At 31.9% G+C, this 15,600-nt stretch overlaps 1 protein-coding gene across 1 annotated transcript; it reads right to left on the bottom strand.

The window, feature by feature from the left end:
* Nucleotides 1-202: 202 nt before the first annotated feature.
* LOC144834997 (putative oxidoreductase YrbE) lies at nt 203-14,287 on the bottom strand. The gene is made up of 8 exons (XM_078690003.1): nt 14,279-14,287; nt 6,078-6,348; nt 5,507-5,577; nt 4,923-5,031; nt 3,918-4,045; nt 3,306-3,529; nt 1,848-2,013; nt 203-1,532 (listed from the first exon to the last, which is right to left on the bottom strand). The coding sequence occupies exons 2-8, from the start codon at nt 6,293-6,295 to the stop codon at nt 1,417-1,419; spliced, it is 1,032 nt and encodes a 343-aa protein (XP_078546129.1). The 5' UTR covers nt 6,296-6,348; nt 14,279-14,287; the 3' UTR covers nt 203-1,416.
* Nucleotides 14,288-15,600: the final 1,313 nt, after the last annotated feature.

Genomic DNA, 15,600 nt, shown 5'->3' with positions numbered 1-15,600 from the left:
GCTGGTATTAAGGCCATGGTGTGTGTTGTACTTCAGAGTTTACACAAACGCCGGTGTTAAAACCCTGGTGTTTGTTGTACTCCAGAGTTCACTCACAGTTTTATGGCCCTGTGAAAGGTATTGTACTGTATATAATAAATACGTTGCTTTTCATCAAAATAATTTTATATTATTTTACACATATGAATAAATCTGGATTCTATCCACACATAACTTTGTTAAGACATGAAAAACAGATACACCAGAGCATTTTTTCCCTTTTTATATATATTTGACACAACAAATGATTTTGAAACTGTAATTTTTATATTCCCCTTAATATTGAATTAATTTTAATATAATAACACACTTATTATTGTCATAATCGATTATTTTAAAATAGTGAGTTGTATTTGTTAAAATTACATTTACAACAGTATACATTTTGTTTATACTCTATTCATGGAGTTAGTCATGAATTATATTATATTAAATCATTTATTTGTTAATTCTAATAAACATATATTTATGCTTAAAATACTCTATTATCGATCGTTTTAAAATGTTATTAAATATAGTAAATAATTTATTTATTAATGATAATTTATTGTCCTCTAAACATCAAATTTTAAATAGGCCATTTTGTAATTTTAATCAAGTTATTCACTACCACACTTCACTTATAAAGAGACTATTCGATTTTTGGTAAAAGTTAAAAGTATATTAAAATGGCATATTCAACAAAAAATTATTTAGACATTTTTTTTTTAATTTCAAAAATCAGCAGCATATGTAATTCAAGTTTTTTTATTTTATGTTTCTATTTAAGGACTGCTTTATTCTACTGCAGTTAGTGCATCAACCTATTTATGAAATTATTTAGCAAGGTTACTTCGCTATTATCATACTGTCTATTGCAGTGACTGCCTCATAAAACTGAAACGAAAATAATTATTTAATTAAAAATAATGTAGTTTAATGCAGGAGAATAATTTTGAAAGGATCTATATTCCCATAATAAAATTACTATACTGCCAATATTAAGGTTTAGGACATTTAACAGAGAACTCAAAGGATATGTGTAAACAAATTGTGGACGGCATTTTCTGGTAACGTGAGGTTTCTTGGGTGGGTTATTAAAATTAGACTACGAAGGCCTACAAATGTTTAAAGGTGGGTAGAAAACTTTAAAGGTGGGTGTCCCTGATTTAAAATATAAACCATATATGTCCAAGTATATTGTATTGGCAAAAATTAGGGAGTGGAATTATACCATAGAAATAATAGTTCACTATAATAATCTCTATGATTAAACACAGATAGAATTGACCAAAGTCTTTTGTCCATATTCAGTCTAGATCAGAGGGTAGAATTATGCTTGAGTATGAGATTATACTCAGTCATATACGGTAATTAAGTGATGGCTGAAACGGAATTCTAATCCATCTTGAAGTTGATTAGTTTGCCAGATTTGAGAGATTCTTCGCATGACTCGGCTAGACGAGTTACCAATAAACATTGTTCTTCAGTGACGTCTAAGGAAGCCTCAAATCCTGTAAAACAAAACAATTACAATCAATTACAAAATACTTTGTTTAAATGTTGTCAACATTTTTTGATGTGGTATTTTTTCCTTATAGAATCTTTTTCTAAATTGTTTTATTACTGTACCTTGTTGATATAAAGTTTTTTGGTACACTCCGTATATTAGTTCTGAGGAGTTTCTCGAGGTTTCGATCAATATGCTTTGATCATCCTCGGGAGTGAGCGCATTCTTACTCCTGAGATGTACCGCGAACTTTATATCAACATTTGATTTCGCCATGCAAACCTTCAAACAATATATATAAATTATTTTTTTACCGTACCTTGTAATACATTTAAAAAGTGTTCAAATTCGAGAATGTATGAATCCTTATAACGAGTTGGAAACGAACGTTGAATCGCACCATTGCACAGTCCATGTTCATTATTGACGCTTACGGACGTGGGATACTGATTCGCAGTTTGCAGCATACCTTTAGAACCGAAAACCTGAGAACAACATGACAAAGTGTTTATAATGTAAGTATAGACATAGTAGTAGTAATAATAATAATGTGTCTTGATCTAACCGGGTACCCATTTATACACCTGGGTGGAGAGAGGCAAACGTAAGTAAAGTATCTTGCCTATGGATACAAGCAATGCGGCGAGAGTTGGATTTGAACCTCGGTCTCACGATCAGTAGTCCAACACACTGAGCCACACGCCCTCACATAGTATATAACGCAACATCCCGCATGGGCACAAAGAACCAGTATTATGACATAGTTTGGTCATCGCAAATTAGAAGCTCTATTTACAGTAGGATGCTATCTGTGCAATTATACAGCAATCAACTAATACTTATTTATAGAGCATCAACCCTGTGGAATAATTTTCCTGTACATATATAAAAAAATCATGAAAAACTAAAACTATGTGTATACTATCAAAGTTGATGTGACAAAATAATGTGATGTGCCCATATATATGGACATGATGACATCATATCACTACCATATTTGGACACATCACACCTTTTTTGTCAAACTAGTTGATAGTTAAGAGCTTTAACCTAAAATCTAATCTAATTGAATTAAAAAATATTTATAATTTCTATTGATCTTACATAGTTTTTGTTTATACTAACATTGTTTTTATTTTATTTTCCATCTTGGTAGACCAGTACTTTAAATGTATTGCTTTTCCAGAATAAAGAAAGATTTGTATTTTTATTGTAATGCAAAACTCTCTCCAGTCACCTTGATTACATTTTTGTAAAAAAAAAATTGTAATAATCGAATAGGCAGACAGGTGTTTATTGTTTTTACTGAATTAAAAAAAATTACCAAGTAATTTTATAGACTGGATTTAAAGATTATTTTTTCTATTATATTTTATAGAAATTTATAAATATTTGTGTTTTTTATTGCATTTAATTATAATAATTAAATATATATATATTAATATAATTAAACAATATTTAGAATATTATAAGTATTTTTAGTGACAAGGATTAATTATTGTTTTAATACCATATTTAATTTAATTTTATAGATATTTTAGTGTCATTTAACCAAAACACACAAAAAAAACCAAATTAATATGATATGTAAATTCTGAGATACAGGCCTTAAAAAGAGGCGTGGTATTTAAATGAAATTTAATTGAAAATTTGAATGAAATTTTTTTCTAGCCTGCATCTTAGACACTACATATCCACTAAATGTTTTTGTTTTTTACATATTGGATTTATCAAATCATGTTTCATGTCAAAGGTCAAATGAGCATTGGCTCCTTACCTCAAGTCTCTGATCATAGCCATAATATGCATTACGGTTTAGATCGATTTGAGCAATAGCACCACTCGGAAATTTCATCATGATTCCGACTTGATCCACATCATTGAGGGCGCTTATCTCGGGAATAAATGAATGAGCTTGACACACTATGGTAGAGGGAGCTTCACCCATAATCCAGCATATCATATCCATATCGTGTGTAGCACAGTCGTGGAATATACCACCTATTACAACAAAATGTGTTCAATGTAAACAAATTGGAATTCTCTAATCCTTAGAGAAACCATGTATCAGATATACTTAATTTTTATACAATGCAATGTGAATATTATAATGAATATTAGTGTAAAGTTCAGCATTATTTTTCAATTTGCAGGCCCTTCCCTCACCATTCTCATCTTCCCACTTCTACCTTTCCAGGGAGCAAAAACAGAGGTTTCAGAACCAATACATTAAAAGCCTTATCTTATACTTAGAGAGTGAGGATCTGGTGGGTGAAAAAAAATGGCAGCATAACTATTATGTCACCACCAAGTTTTTAATTAACTCTTCTCTTCTTCTGTTATGCTAAAGCCTGAAAAAAAAATGTAACCACAATAAATAATAGCTAACCTGAAATTTTTAAAAAGGCAGTGGTTGGCTGAGGATGGTCTCTACTTGTAGTTTTAATAGATCTAACTTGTCCTATTTCACCGGATTTTACACGTGTATAAATTTCTCGCATTGATGGATCATACCGTCTGAAAATAATAATAATACTGTAGTTTTAATAATAATTAATTCATTTTTATTATGCAATAATAATAGGCATAAATGCAATCAACATGCTATACATGTGTTTTTTTTTACACAATACAATTACATCAGTATGTAGGGCAAACATTTGACCTGTACAAATGTATAGGCTTCTATATATAAATTTATGTAAGGGCAAAATTCGATAAATTGCGCGTTACTTCTAGAATGTTTACTCGATGGTATATAAAGTTGGTTCGTACGTTCGGCACTGATTTTAACCACCTTATGTAAGCCTGTTTACTAATTAAGTTGAGTTAGATAATTAGTTATTGACGATTAAAACGAATTGAGGTTCAACGATTTGCTCCAAATAGGGGTGTTTTCCGATCGTGGTATACACTGTCTAATGGATGTCGATGCTGAAAAATACCTGCACACAATATTACGAGGATGCTTCGCATTTACCTATCTCCTTCTATGATAATTGTTTTTAATAGCTGAAAATTGGTTAAACAGCTTGAGTACAGAATCATAATATTAAAGCCAAGCCGATTTTCTTTAAAAAATACTATTTTGATAGATTTAATATACGTTTTTATATAACACCTAAATAAATTCCTGTCATTTTTTTTGGACGAATGTGGGTTACATGGCGTGCAATAGTACGCACTATTAAACGATCGTACAGTACTTATTTTCGTGTACGAAAAAAAAAATCTTTTCGCATTCGGAAAATATTTTGTTTTATACTATTGCTTTTGAAATACAACAGCGCCACCTATTTTGTACATTCGCCGCGATTTGAATGTTACAGTATGACTGGTTTAGCGATGAAAGTACATTTTTGGAGCGATATAAAATATAAACTAATATTATTACCTGTTAAGAGCACAGTATAACAACTTTCCACACTCCCTAGCAGCTGCGTAACATGTTCGTACCACCTCTTCTTCTATTGCAATTGGTTTTTCACAAAACACAGCCTTTCCTGTGAAAGATATTGTGAAACATTTTTACATTCTTAGCGACACCAAAAAGTTTGCAAGAGCTGCTCAGAAAGACGTCAACACGTCACCAATTGTAAAATAATTAACAAAAAGCTGACTGATTACGTTGGAAAATATTCTATAAATTTGTTCTCTCTCTGTACAGTTCATTTCTGTATAGGAGAATATGATCATGTGTATGTAGAGTGTTTTGTAAATTTTGATTTTGCATTCCTTTTTAAAATCAATTCTTTAGTAATTAAAGGTGCCTTCACGACCATAATAAAAAAAAAATCTTGTTACTACTGTAACTAATATGACTGTTGAATAACTGCAGTACCTGCTCTTAAAAAATATTTATGACGTGGCACATATCCAGTCAATGTCATCATGTGCATGCTCGAGAAACATGCTGCGTAGTTATATCATGAAACAAAGGTCGATATTGCAGCCAGTGTATAAATCAATGACACGTACCTTCTTTTAAAGCTGCTAGAATGATATCTGAATGATAGGCTGTTGGTGTACACACAATAACAACTTCCACACTAACAATATAAAAACATAAATTAATTCTACTACTACAACAAAACAAGTAGAGCTAGATGTATTGTCATTTATCAAACCCATAGGTAGGACTTTTTATAGGGGTTCCTTTTTCACAAAGGGTAAAAAATCGACGTAGCTAGGAGACCTATTTACCATCACTTCTAAAATCTAGTTTGAAAACAGCACTTTTTTTGTAGTGCCTGCCCGTACATTTCTCTGGACTAATGTAAAGTGTTTTTAACAATCAATGGTGCCAATACACATTATAAACAAATATTTTAAAGCTCTGTCTAGTACACTATCAAATTGTTTGACAAAAAAGTGTGATGTGGCCAAATAATGGTAGTGATATATGCTTAAATATGGTAGTGATATTGCATCATCATGTCCATATATGGGTACATCACTTTTGTTTGTCACACAAGACAGAGCTTAATAAGACACTGTAGACCTACATACGATTGCTCCTTATCATGGCATCGGATGGTTAACAAATTACCTCTTGTCCTGCAATGCTTTCTTAGATTCATCTGCCTTTACTATTTGCACCGAGTCTGTCAAGAAGCAATCATCCCTTATCTTAAGAGCTTTCTCAAGATCTTCTTCAACAATCCATTTCAAACACACCCTTGGATTACGGACAGCATTCTGTAAGTGGATCATTCCGGCCCTTCCAAGACCGAAAATCGTAAGACCAATCTTATGAGGTTTTGACATGTTTAGTGTATGATTCAGTGTAGGTATGTAGAACAGTATACTTTCACTGGATGCTATGGAAACCAAATAATTTAATGACATTGGTTATAATATTCATTTATAACACCTTTTTTTACAGGCCACATTTTGCAAAAGAATCAAGAGAAAAAAAAAACTAACTCATGAAATGAAAATGTTTTCTGTTGGGTTACATGATCATTTTGACTGAGGTTTGTAATGGTAAACAGACGATTGGGGCCAAGGACGATCGGGGGCCACGGATGATCGGGGCCATCATAGAGACGATCTGGGCCTATTTTTTTTATGTGCCCGATCGTTTATACGTTTGGCCTGATTGTCTTAGGCCTTGGGCCCGATGGTCTTAATTGTTGGGCCCGATAGTCTTAACATTCGGCCCGATAGCCAAGTGTATCGTTTGTAAATCTGTTCCATTATAGTTTATAACTAGAATTTAATTCGCCACTTTGACGAATTATAGATGATCATTTTTATAATTGTATTGACATTAATATTTTTTAAACATGCACGTATGTTAACATACAATCGGAAAATGTTGATGTATGCCATCCTATAATAAGTTCTCGGCAAACAATGTTTATAATATTAATGGTTGGTAGACATTACGTGCGATTAAAAAAGATATGATAGAAAATTATTAGATTAATAAAGGTGGCGTAAGCTAAAAAAAAACACCACATTTTGTCAATTGGTAACTGTATATCATTCTGTGTCTACTATTGCAATTGTTTGGCAGAGAGAGAGAGTCCCTTGGCCCAGATCGTCTGTTAATCAGTAATGCCTTTTTAATGAGTAGGCCTACAAAAGCATTAGGTTGACAACTTTCAAAATTGTGTTTAACATAGAGATATCTAACATAGTGCATTATATTTTATTATGCTATAAAATTTTATAATGTGATGTTTGTTGTAGGCTATACAGCTTTTTGTACACTGGTGAAATTATAATAATAGTATTCCCTTTACCCATACTATTCTATAGCCTATAGTATAGGGGTTATGTCTAGAGTAGTTTTATAAGTAGGCCATTTCTTCCCGTTATCTTGGACCTATCCTTCTCGTAGACCATTGCCAGGCTATAGGCCTATAACTTGTATCCCTAGTTAGTGTAGTCTAGCCTAGGCTAGTACTGTAGTATATGGTAGTAGTTTAGTTAGGCCTAAAAATTAAAAATTCTTGACTCTTGATATCATAATCAACATTATTGTAAATGGGGCATTCCACAGTATTTTTTTGTTACGGACGGGACATTTTTGAGAATATAACTAAACATATCTTAGAAATAAAAAAGAATACAAGATTCAAAGTAGAATAAATGTATACATATATGGCCAATGTTTATTATGAAAGTCAAAAAAAGAAAAAAGACTGTACAAAAAAATTTTTTTTATGAAAATTGTATGCGTCGCGGACAGGACGGCAAATGGACATGACTTTTGAGAAGGTTTACGTATTGTAATATTTCTCCTCATTTAAAAGAGATTTTAAATTTGTTTTGTATTATTATGTTGCCAGATAGTTGGTTTAGATAACTGAATGTTAAGTATAAAAATTGAACTGCAAATTTATTAATAAATATGATTTATCTGTCGTTACGGACGGGACATTTCTAACGTCGCGGACAGGACAACTTTGTCCACGTTAAAAAATTGTATAATTTTGCTATTCAAAAAATTTAAAAATAAGTTTTTTACATCAATGTAATCTTTTATTTACAAATCAAAATATAATATAATTCAACCTTTGAAACACTGTTTAAAAGTTTATGTCAAGTGAAAATATTAAAATTCATAAATATGAAATATTATTTATAAAATTAATTATTCGAAAAGTTATAATGAGAAGCAATATTGTAAAATGTTATCAAAATATTTATTTACACTAATATAAAAGTTATGCTTGGCATATTAAACAAGACTTCAAGATATTAACACATTTAAGGCGAATCTTTAAAAATTGGCGTTGGCGTTTGACGTCCGAATTTGTTAGTGGATCCAAGTTGCATCTGAAATTTTCTTCTATCCTTGCTTGGATTTAATAACTGTAGGCCTACTTCTATTAAAATTCAATCTTAATTATTTAGTATCTGATTTATAAAAGGTTCTTGGTTGCAAATTCACCAAAGAATGAAATCTACAAAGTGATGACCACACCCAATACTCCCATTCATACTGGTCATGTTGTTTTGGATTTAGGTATTGTTCTTTTGTGGATTGTTATTTTAAATACAGACCACAATGTTTTGTGATTAATAAACAACAGTTAACACCTTTGTACAGTACTTCTCAGCCTACAGTACAAAAACACTTTTTCATTCTTACAATATTGTCATCACATCTTTAAAAAAAATGTCCCATCTGTAACATTCAATACATTTTGGTAGTAATGTTTTTTTAATAAAAAAAAATACAAGTTTTAAAAAACTTGTTTAAATCTATTGCAATTTAATATCCTTAGGAGTTGAAAATTAAAATTTAAAATTAGGAATTAAATAACAATTTTAAAGCCATTACTTCAATAAACACAAGTGAGGAAAAAACCCCAATCGAAATGTCTCAGAAGTAACAATTATGCAAGTATGAAATTAATAAACAATATACTTTATTATGAATAATTGGAGCTTACTTTGAAAAAAAAGTAACTGCAGTATATTTATGGGCAAAAATCTTAACAAGATGCATGGTTTTATTATGAAATAAAAAGGATTTAAATGATATGTCCCGTCCTTAACAAAAATGTCTGTCCCGTGCCTACGAAAAATGTTATCAATATATTTTTGAATATGATATTTTCACCAAAAGTTTCAAAATATTTGTTTATAATGTATTGCATATAGTTTTAAAGCTCAGGTACAGGCATGAATTTTAAATATAATATCTGGTTAATTGTACATTAATCAAATATTTGTAACAGAAATCAAGACGAAAAAACATGAATTTCCCTTAATATGGTCAAATACAAATTTTGGCAAAATTCTGCCATAAAAACCAGGAAGACTTTTTTTCAGTAGTTAGGTAGTTTAACCTAATGTAATAACATGTCCGGTGACTCCCTAGAAGGTAAAAAAAGATGGTGGATATACGGTGGATAATTTTTGCTATAGCATGAAAATAAAAATCTGTAGTTGAATGAAAATACCAGAAATGTAAATTTCAAGTTATATTACCTCTATTTAGTCATCTGATAACATTTTTTACCACACCGTTTATTTTTTATAGCTTTTTAAAATGCCTCTCTATTTACAAAATTTGTGTACAAAAGAATAGAGATTTTACTGTGTAATTTGAACTATCCCCCCACTGATAAGAAAGTGCTTATTTTCAACAAGCTCGTGTAACACAAATAAAATCTCAAAAATTATGAAACATAGGAGATCGATAATTATTGGAATGTATGATCAATAGAAATTTTTTGCCCGCACCTGGCCTTTAAAAGGAGAAAACAAAATATTAAATTGTGGTATCAATACTTTTAACTGAAATGTAAAAAACACCATAAAACTACTATTAAAATGTCGCGGATGGGACAATTATGAATTTTGAAATGTATATATGAAATTTAATAAACAAAATATGTGTTATAAAATGCTTTAATATGTATAATAGGGACATAGAGTAACTATATCTGGCAACAAAATGTTCAAAAGATGCATGGTTTGTGAAATAATTAGGATTTAAATGATATGTCCCGTCCGTAACAAAAATGTCCCGTCCGTAACAATATATTTTTGAAATATGATATTTTCATAAAAATCTAAAATTAAAAAAAAATTTGTTCATAATATAATGAGATATAGTCCTCAGGAGGAGAAAATGAAATATCAAGATTTTTGCATCATTGCTTTTAAAATAAATGTAAAAAAACCGCCTAAAACGTCGCGGACGGGACATTTATGAATTTGAAATGGATGTATGAAATTAATAAACAACAAAATTTTAATTAAATACTTGATTATGTATTATTGAGATATAAAGTAACTATATCTGTTGAAAAAACAGTAATAATATGCATAGTTTATGAAATAAATAGGATTAAAAATGTCCCGTCCGTAACGCCAAATATGACTTTTTCATATTTAATATTCAATAACTTAAAAAATCAAATATCAGAAAAATAAAAAAAATGTTATTTAATAAACTTCAACATGTCTACTTTGAGAAATGGCCAAGAGTTACATCAAAATCAGTAAATGAAATTTTTAAACCCACGGACCAAATACTGTGGAATGCCCCAAATATAATTAATTACATAAACCAAAGATAATAACATTGATATTGTTAATTTTTATAAAACGTTTCAGTCAACCCCATAAAACCACATACATCTTCAATATTTTTAACAGGACTTTTGTTCATGAAAATATTGTAAAAAGTTAGTTAATCATGATTTTATGCGATTTTATCTCTACATGCATTAAATCTCAGCTCCGTCACTTTCCCCAATGTTTCGTTGTGACGGATATGACGGCCAGTCACGGATATGACTTTTTGTTATTGCTAGGGGATTTTTTGTTTGTACATTTTGTTTTGTATATCTTTACTCTGGTCAATAAATGTATTCAAATCATATCTTAAAGTCATTTCCATCACATGATTTTAGGTTTGTCATAACCGTCACGGTTTCATCTCCGTCACATTGATATTTTATCCTTTTAAATCCTAAAATATTTTAGTAATGAATGCAATTATGTGGTATAATTGAAATATAAACAATATTCTTCTACTATGTCAATGGTTAGTAATATTAGTTTAAACAGAATTTTGTAAAACATCAGTGACAGTCCCCTGACAGTCATACTATTTTCTGAAATATATTAATTTTTGGAGTAGTAAATATTTTTGAACGTATAACATCATATTAATAAATGTTAAAACAATCATTTTTTGATTAATCAAGAAAAATTACTGTATAGTATCAAATAATTAATAATGGAAATAATTTTATAACTCCTAACCCGTTATTTTTTCTACCTTTGTATGTTCCATAAATGTGACGGATATGACAGCAACATGGAACCATGTATTTATAAATATCAATAAAATACGAAATATATAATAAAGATTGCGCCAAACATACGCTTGCCATGTAATACATGTCCATTTACCAGGGCCGTAGCCAGGATCTGTCAAGGGGGGGTTCGGACGTATTTGGGACACTGCCCCCCTGAGGGGGCGAAGCGAATTTTGTTAAATGACACCCCTAGATGGCCGGAAATGGTACTCTCGCACATAACATTCATGATAAATAGCACCTCTAAAGCTTGGTTCCGACTAGCGACGCAACCTACACAACGTAACAAAATGCCCTTCCAATAATTGTGTTTGCTCCCGCCTGCGAGAAATCAAACCTGCGATGTTTGCAGCATTGTTGCGTCGTCGGTTCTCATTTTTGATTACGCAATACAGTTTGCGTCAATACGTCGCTGCGTTGGGTTCTAGTGGAAACTACGCTTAATTGGTCGGAAAAGACACTTTCATGCAGCATGCTACCATCCAATGAGCAAAACGACTTTTGTCCTCCTCCTCACACACGTAGACTATTTAACCGCCGATTGTTTGATCATTCACTCGGTATTTTGTTTTGCGTTCAAGTTCAATGTGAACGTATACGTCTAGGGGAATCCCCGAAAAAAGCACACTTAGTGTGAGAAGGAAAATTCAATGCTTATTAAAGCTCTACCTATATTTATTAAATATATCGTATTATTTACAGCAGTTTGTTGAGGAAATTAAATCAAACCTGTTTGCAGGGCTGTTGCGTCGTCGGTTCCCACCTGTGATTACGCAATACAGCACTTTGCGTCAATACGTAGTAGCGTTGCGTTCTAGTGGGAACCACGCTTTATATAGCGAAGAAGGTATCGAGTTATTCACGAACGAGTTACGAATTTTTCAATTTACGAATAACCTTTTGTACTGTGGGGAACGTATTTGGAGGATTTTCAGAGATGGGGTGAGGTATTGAGCATGTCGGGGATGGGGGTTCGCAGTCGGTTAAGGGGGGTTCGCTGTAAAGGGGGGTTCGCCCGAACCATAAAAACCCCCCCTGGCTACGGGCCTGTTTACAGTATCTGAATAAACTTTTAAAATTTAAAAAATCAAGTTTTAAAATTGATCTTTTATAAACCTGAAATTAGACACTTACTGAAGAATGACCCAAACATTATTTTAATATAAAAAATAATAATCTAACATTAAGACCACATAAATTACTACACATATTCTTGTTAAAGCACAGTGAAGTTTTTATAAAATTAAATAATTTCTTGGTAAATCTAGCATTTTTTGTATATGCTTAACACGCCGCGTTGCGTATCGTTTTCACGGTCACGCAGATAGGCTCATCACAGCAGGCGTATAGTAGTGCGTACTACGTATAGCCTATAATAGGCAGGGACCCTGGTATATATATATAGGGCATATCTGATTGGTCGATTGCAGCCGTCATGAAGAATCACTTTTTGAACTGCGATAACATTGGAGTTTGCAATCTAGCCTTCGGCTAGTATAAAATCTTCGGCCTAATATAGACTAAAGTTAGAGCCTAGGCCTAGGCTTGGTTGGAGCCTAGAAATAGGGAATACAGGTCAACCCGTACCCATGCCAACTCGTACCCACCAACTCGTACCCAAATTTACAAATGGACCCGTACAAATGCGTTTTTTTTAATATAAAAGAGGAATCCCCAGTCAGCAAAAACACGTAGCTATTAAGTTATAGAAGAAAATCTGCCAAAATGTTTAATTGCCTTACAGTACGTGTATATGATCATTTCACTAAATTATTAATAAATAAAATATATGGAAAACGATTTTACGTCATTACTGAGTCGTCTCTTTGACGCCCTATAAATGCGTGTTTTTTTATAAATAAAAGGTTAATCACGGGCAGCAAAAACACGTAACACGAAATCTACGAGTAATTCGACCCCATAGCCCTGCAGGCTTTTTGCTTAAAACAGGGCGTTGTTAATTCAACCAATTTTAAATATACCAATACAATAGAAATAATAATTACTTGATTGAATGTAATCAGGGAAGATAATTAGATGATAAGAATAAAAATAATAATAATACTACATTTAAATAAATGTTAACAAATATATGCCTAATTAAACGAAGTTTACAATCAAATCAATGGTCATTTTTATTAGCACACATTTCACCGAGACCTGTAAAATAAAAAAACAATTTAAATATTCATATGGCAAAAGCATACCACTAGTTTATAATAATAATAATGGGTACGAGTAAGCCAAATACTACTTGGGTACGAGTAAGCCAAATATTTAGGTACGAGTTGGCATGGGTACGGGTTGGCATGGGTACGGGTTGGTTTGGGTACGGGTTAGCCAAAGTGGGTACGAGTTGACCAATTATTTGGGTATGGGTTAGCCAAGTTGGGTACGAGTTGGCATGGGTACGGTAATACGATAATACCTTGCATCTTGGTTCCTTTAGGAAGACCAAGGCTTCTCCCCAGAGTCTAAACAAAATATAATTAATCATCATTAAACTATTTCCACACAACCCGTCTATCTTTCCCACTAACTACAATCGTCAAACAGTTTGGATCAAAGATTACAAAATACTGTCAAGGTTAGTTTACATACTAATTGTTGGTTTGAAAAAAAGAACATTTCTAATAACTTATTACTACAAACCAGATGAACATTTTCAATCATATATACAGTATAATTTTTCTTCCAGACTGACAATGGAATGGAATTCATGATTTGGTTTCACTAAAATATGTTCAGCAAGAAAATCACATTTACTAGGTGGTCAGTATTTGGGAGATTCCACTGTACATTATTACTTCTTTTCCATGTTTTCACTCTAGTATAGGAATAAAAGAGTCAATTGAGGCCTCTCGCTGTCTCTTTCCATTCACCACTTTAAAAATCTCCCACATTCTGTCAAACAAACCCTTTATGTACTAAATTGATTATATACACAAATACTCACCAAAGCCAGGGGGTTCTATTTCTTGGACAAAAAACATCAATACCCTTAAATCATTTTTGTCCAAGAATCTTGAAAACAATTCCATGTGCTATAAATAGATTTATTAAAAAGAGGAATAAAAAAGGTAAAACACAAAATACATTATAAAATTATTCAATCTGTGTAGGCTTTTCTTTCTTACTAGTGGATGGAAAAAGTTCTAATAAGTGGTTGAAAAAAAATTAATTACTTGTTGATGGACATAGAGCAGTGGAAAGCAAGATATTCTGGGGAGAGGTTGGGATGGCTCTCATCACTTGATATTTGATGGGAATACTTCCAATTACAAAGAGATCCTGGAAGGCCTAGATAGAATAGAAGGAAATGGTGTGATGACTTTAAGACATGAACTAAACCTTCCCTTAAAGCTTTATACGAGACTGAGAGTAAAATGGTAAGAAAAACAACCAGGCAGTAACAAAAGCACTTGCAAAGGCCTACCTTGGCTGAATCCAGGACAAATTCCTCTACCGTCTGAGCATCAAAATCTGTATTTGTGGACAGGTGTAAACCCCATTCTTATATCACAAGCCTCTTTTCTCTAGCCTACAACAATACAGATAACTACAGTAAACAAATAAACATTTTTTATTTGTAAAGTGAAATTTGATTTTGCTTTTATTAAAAATAGAGATTCCATCAAATACATAAATAATGTACAATAGTAGGCCTAAGTTATGTATGTTTGGACATGGTTTGGACATTATAATAAAACAAACATAGGAATATCATTTCTCAGCAGCCATAATAATAATATGATTCTGGTAAATAATAATAATAATTTATTTAAATTTACGAGTATTTAATCATTTAGTTACCTGTCTTTCCCGTATTGTTTCAGCTGGAAATGCTATCATTGCAATACTCTTCTCTGAGTGCGAAGACGTGCGGGCAAATTTTGTTTTTTTACATCGCTATCAACAAAGGATGTGTGGTGGGACTGCATGTTGTCTTTAGACATTTTAAAAGTCTTCTGCATGCTGTGGGTAAAATAATATTAAATTATTATATTTCTCAATCTCAATACCCTAGCCTACTTATTATTAATTAGGGGCCGGCATAGCCTAGGCCTAGGCTGGAACACAACTAAATAGGCATAGGCCTATGCCTAATAATTAGGCCTTACAACAGGCCTATCTAGGCTAGGCATAGATAGTGCCAGGCCTAGCTAGTAGGCCAACTAAAAAAAAATACATTGTCGACTTGTTGTTGAATGTTGTTGTTGGTGCATTATTGAATATTAATTATTGCCATCGAGTTGACGGGTTGATTAAATAAATACA

This window comes from Antedon bifida, chromosome 2 (assembly GCF_963402885.1).
Source record: "Antedon bifida chromosome 2, ecAntBifi1.1, whole genome shotgun sequence".
In the NCBI taxonomy this organism is placed as follows: Eukaryota; Metazoa; Echinodermata; class Crinoidea; order Comatulida; family Antedonidae; genus Antedon; species Antedon bifida.
Note: the sequence above shows the minus strand (reverse complement) of the source record. Positions and strands in the feature narration are given on the sequence as shown.

What these genes read in the sequence shown, in the direction of transcription:
- LOC144834997 (XM_078690003.1), bottom strand. Translation starts at nt 6,295, where the DNA reads ATGTCAAAACCTCATAAGATTGGTCTTACGATTTTCGGTCTTGGAAGG. An exon ending in AAAGCATTGCAGGACAAGAG is followed by an intron (nt 5,578 to 6,077) that starts GTAATTTGTTAA and finishes TTATATTGTTAG; the next exon opens with TGTGGAAGTTGTTATTGTGT. An exon ending in CTTTTTAAATGTATTACAAG is followed by an intron (nt 1,533 to 1,847) that starts GTACGGTAAAAA and finishes TTTGTTTTACAG; the next exon opens with GATTTGAGGCTTCCTTAGAC.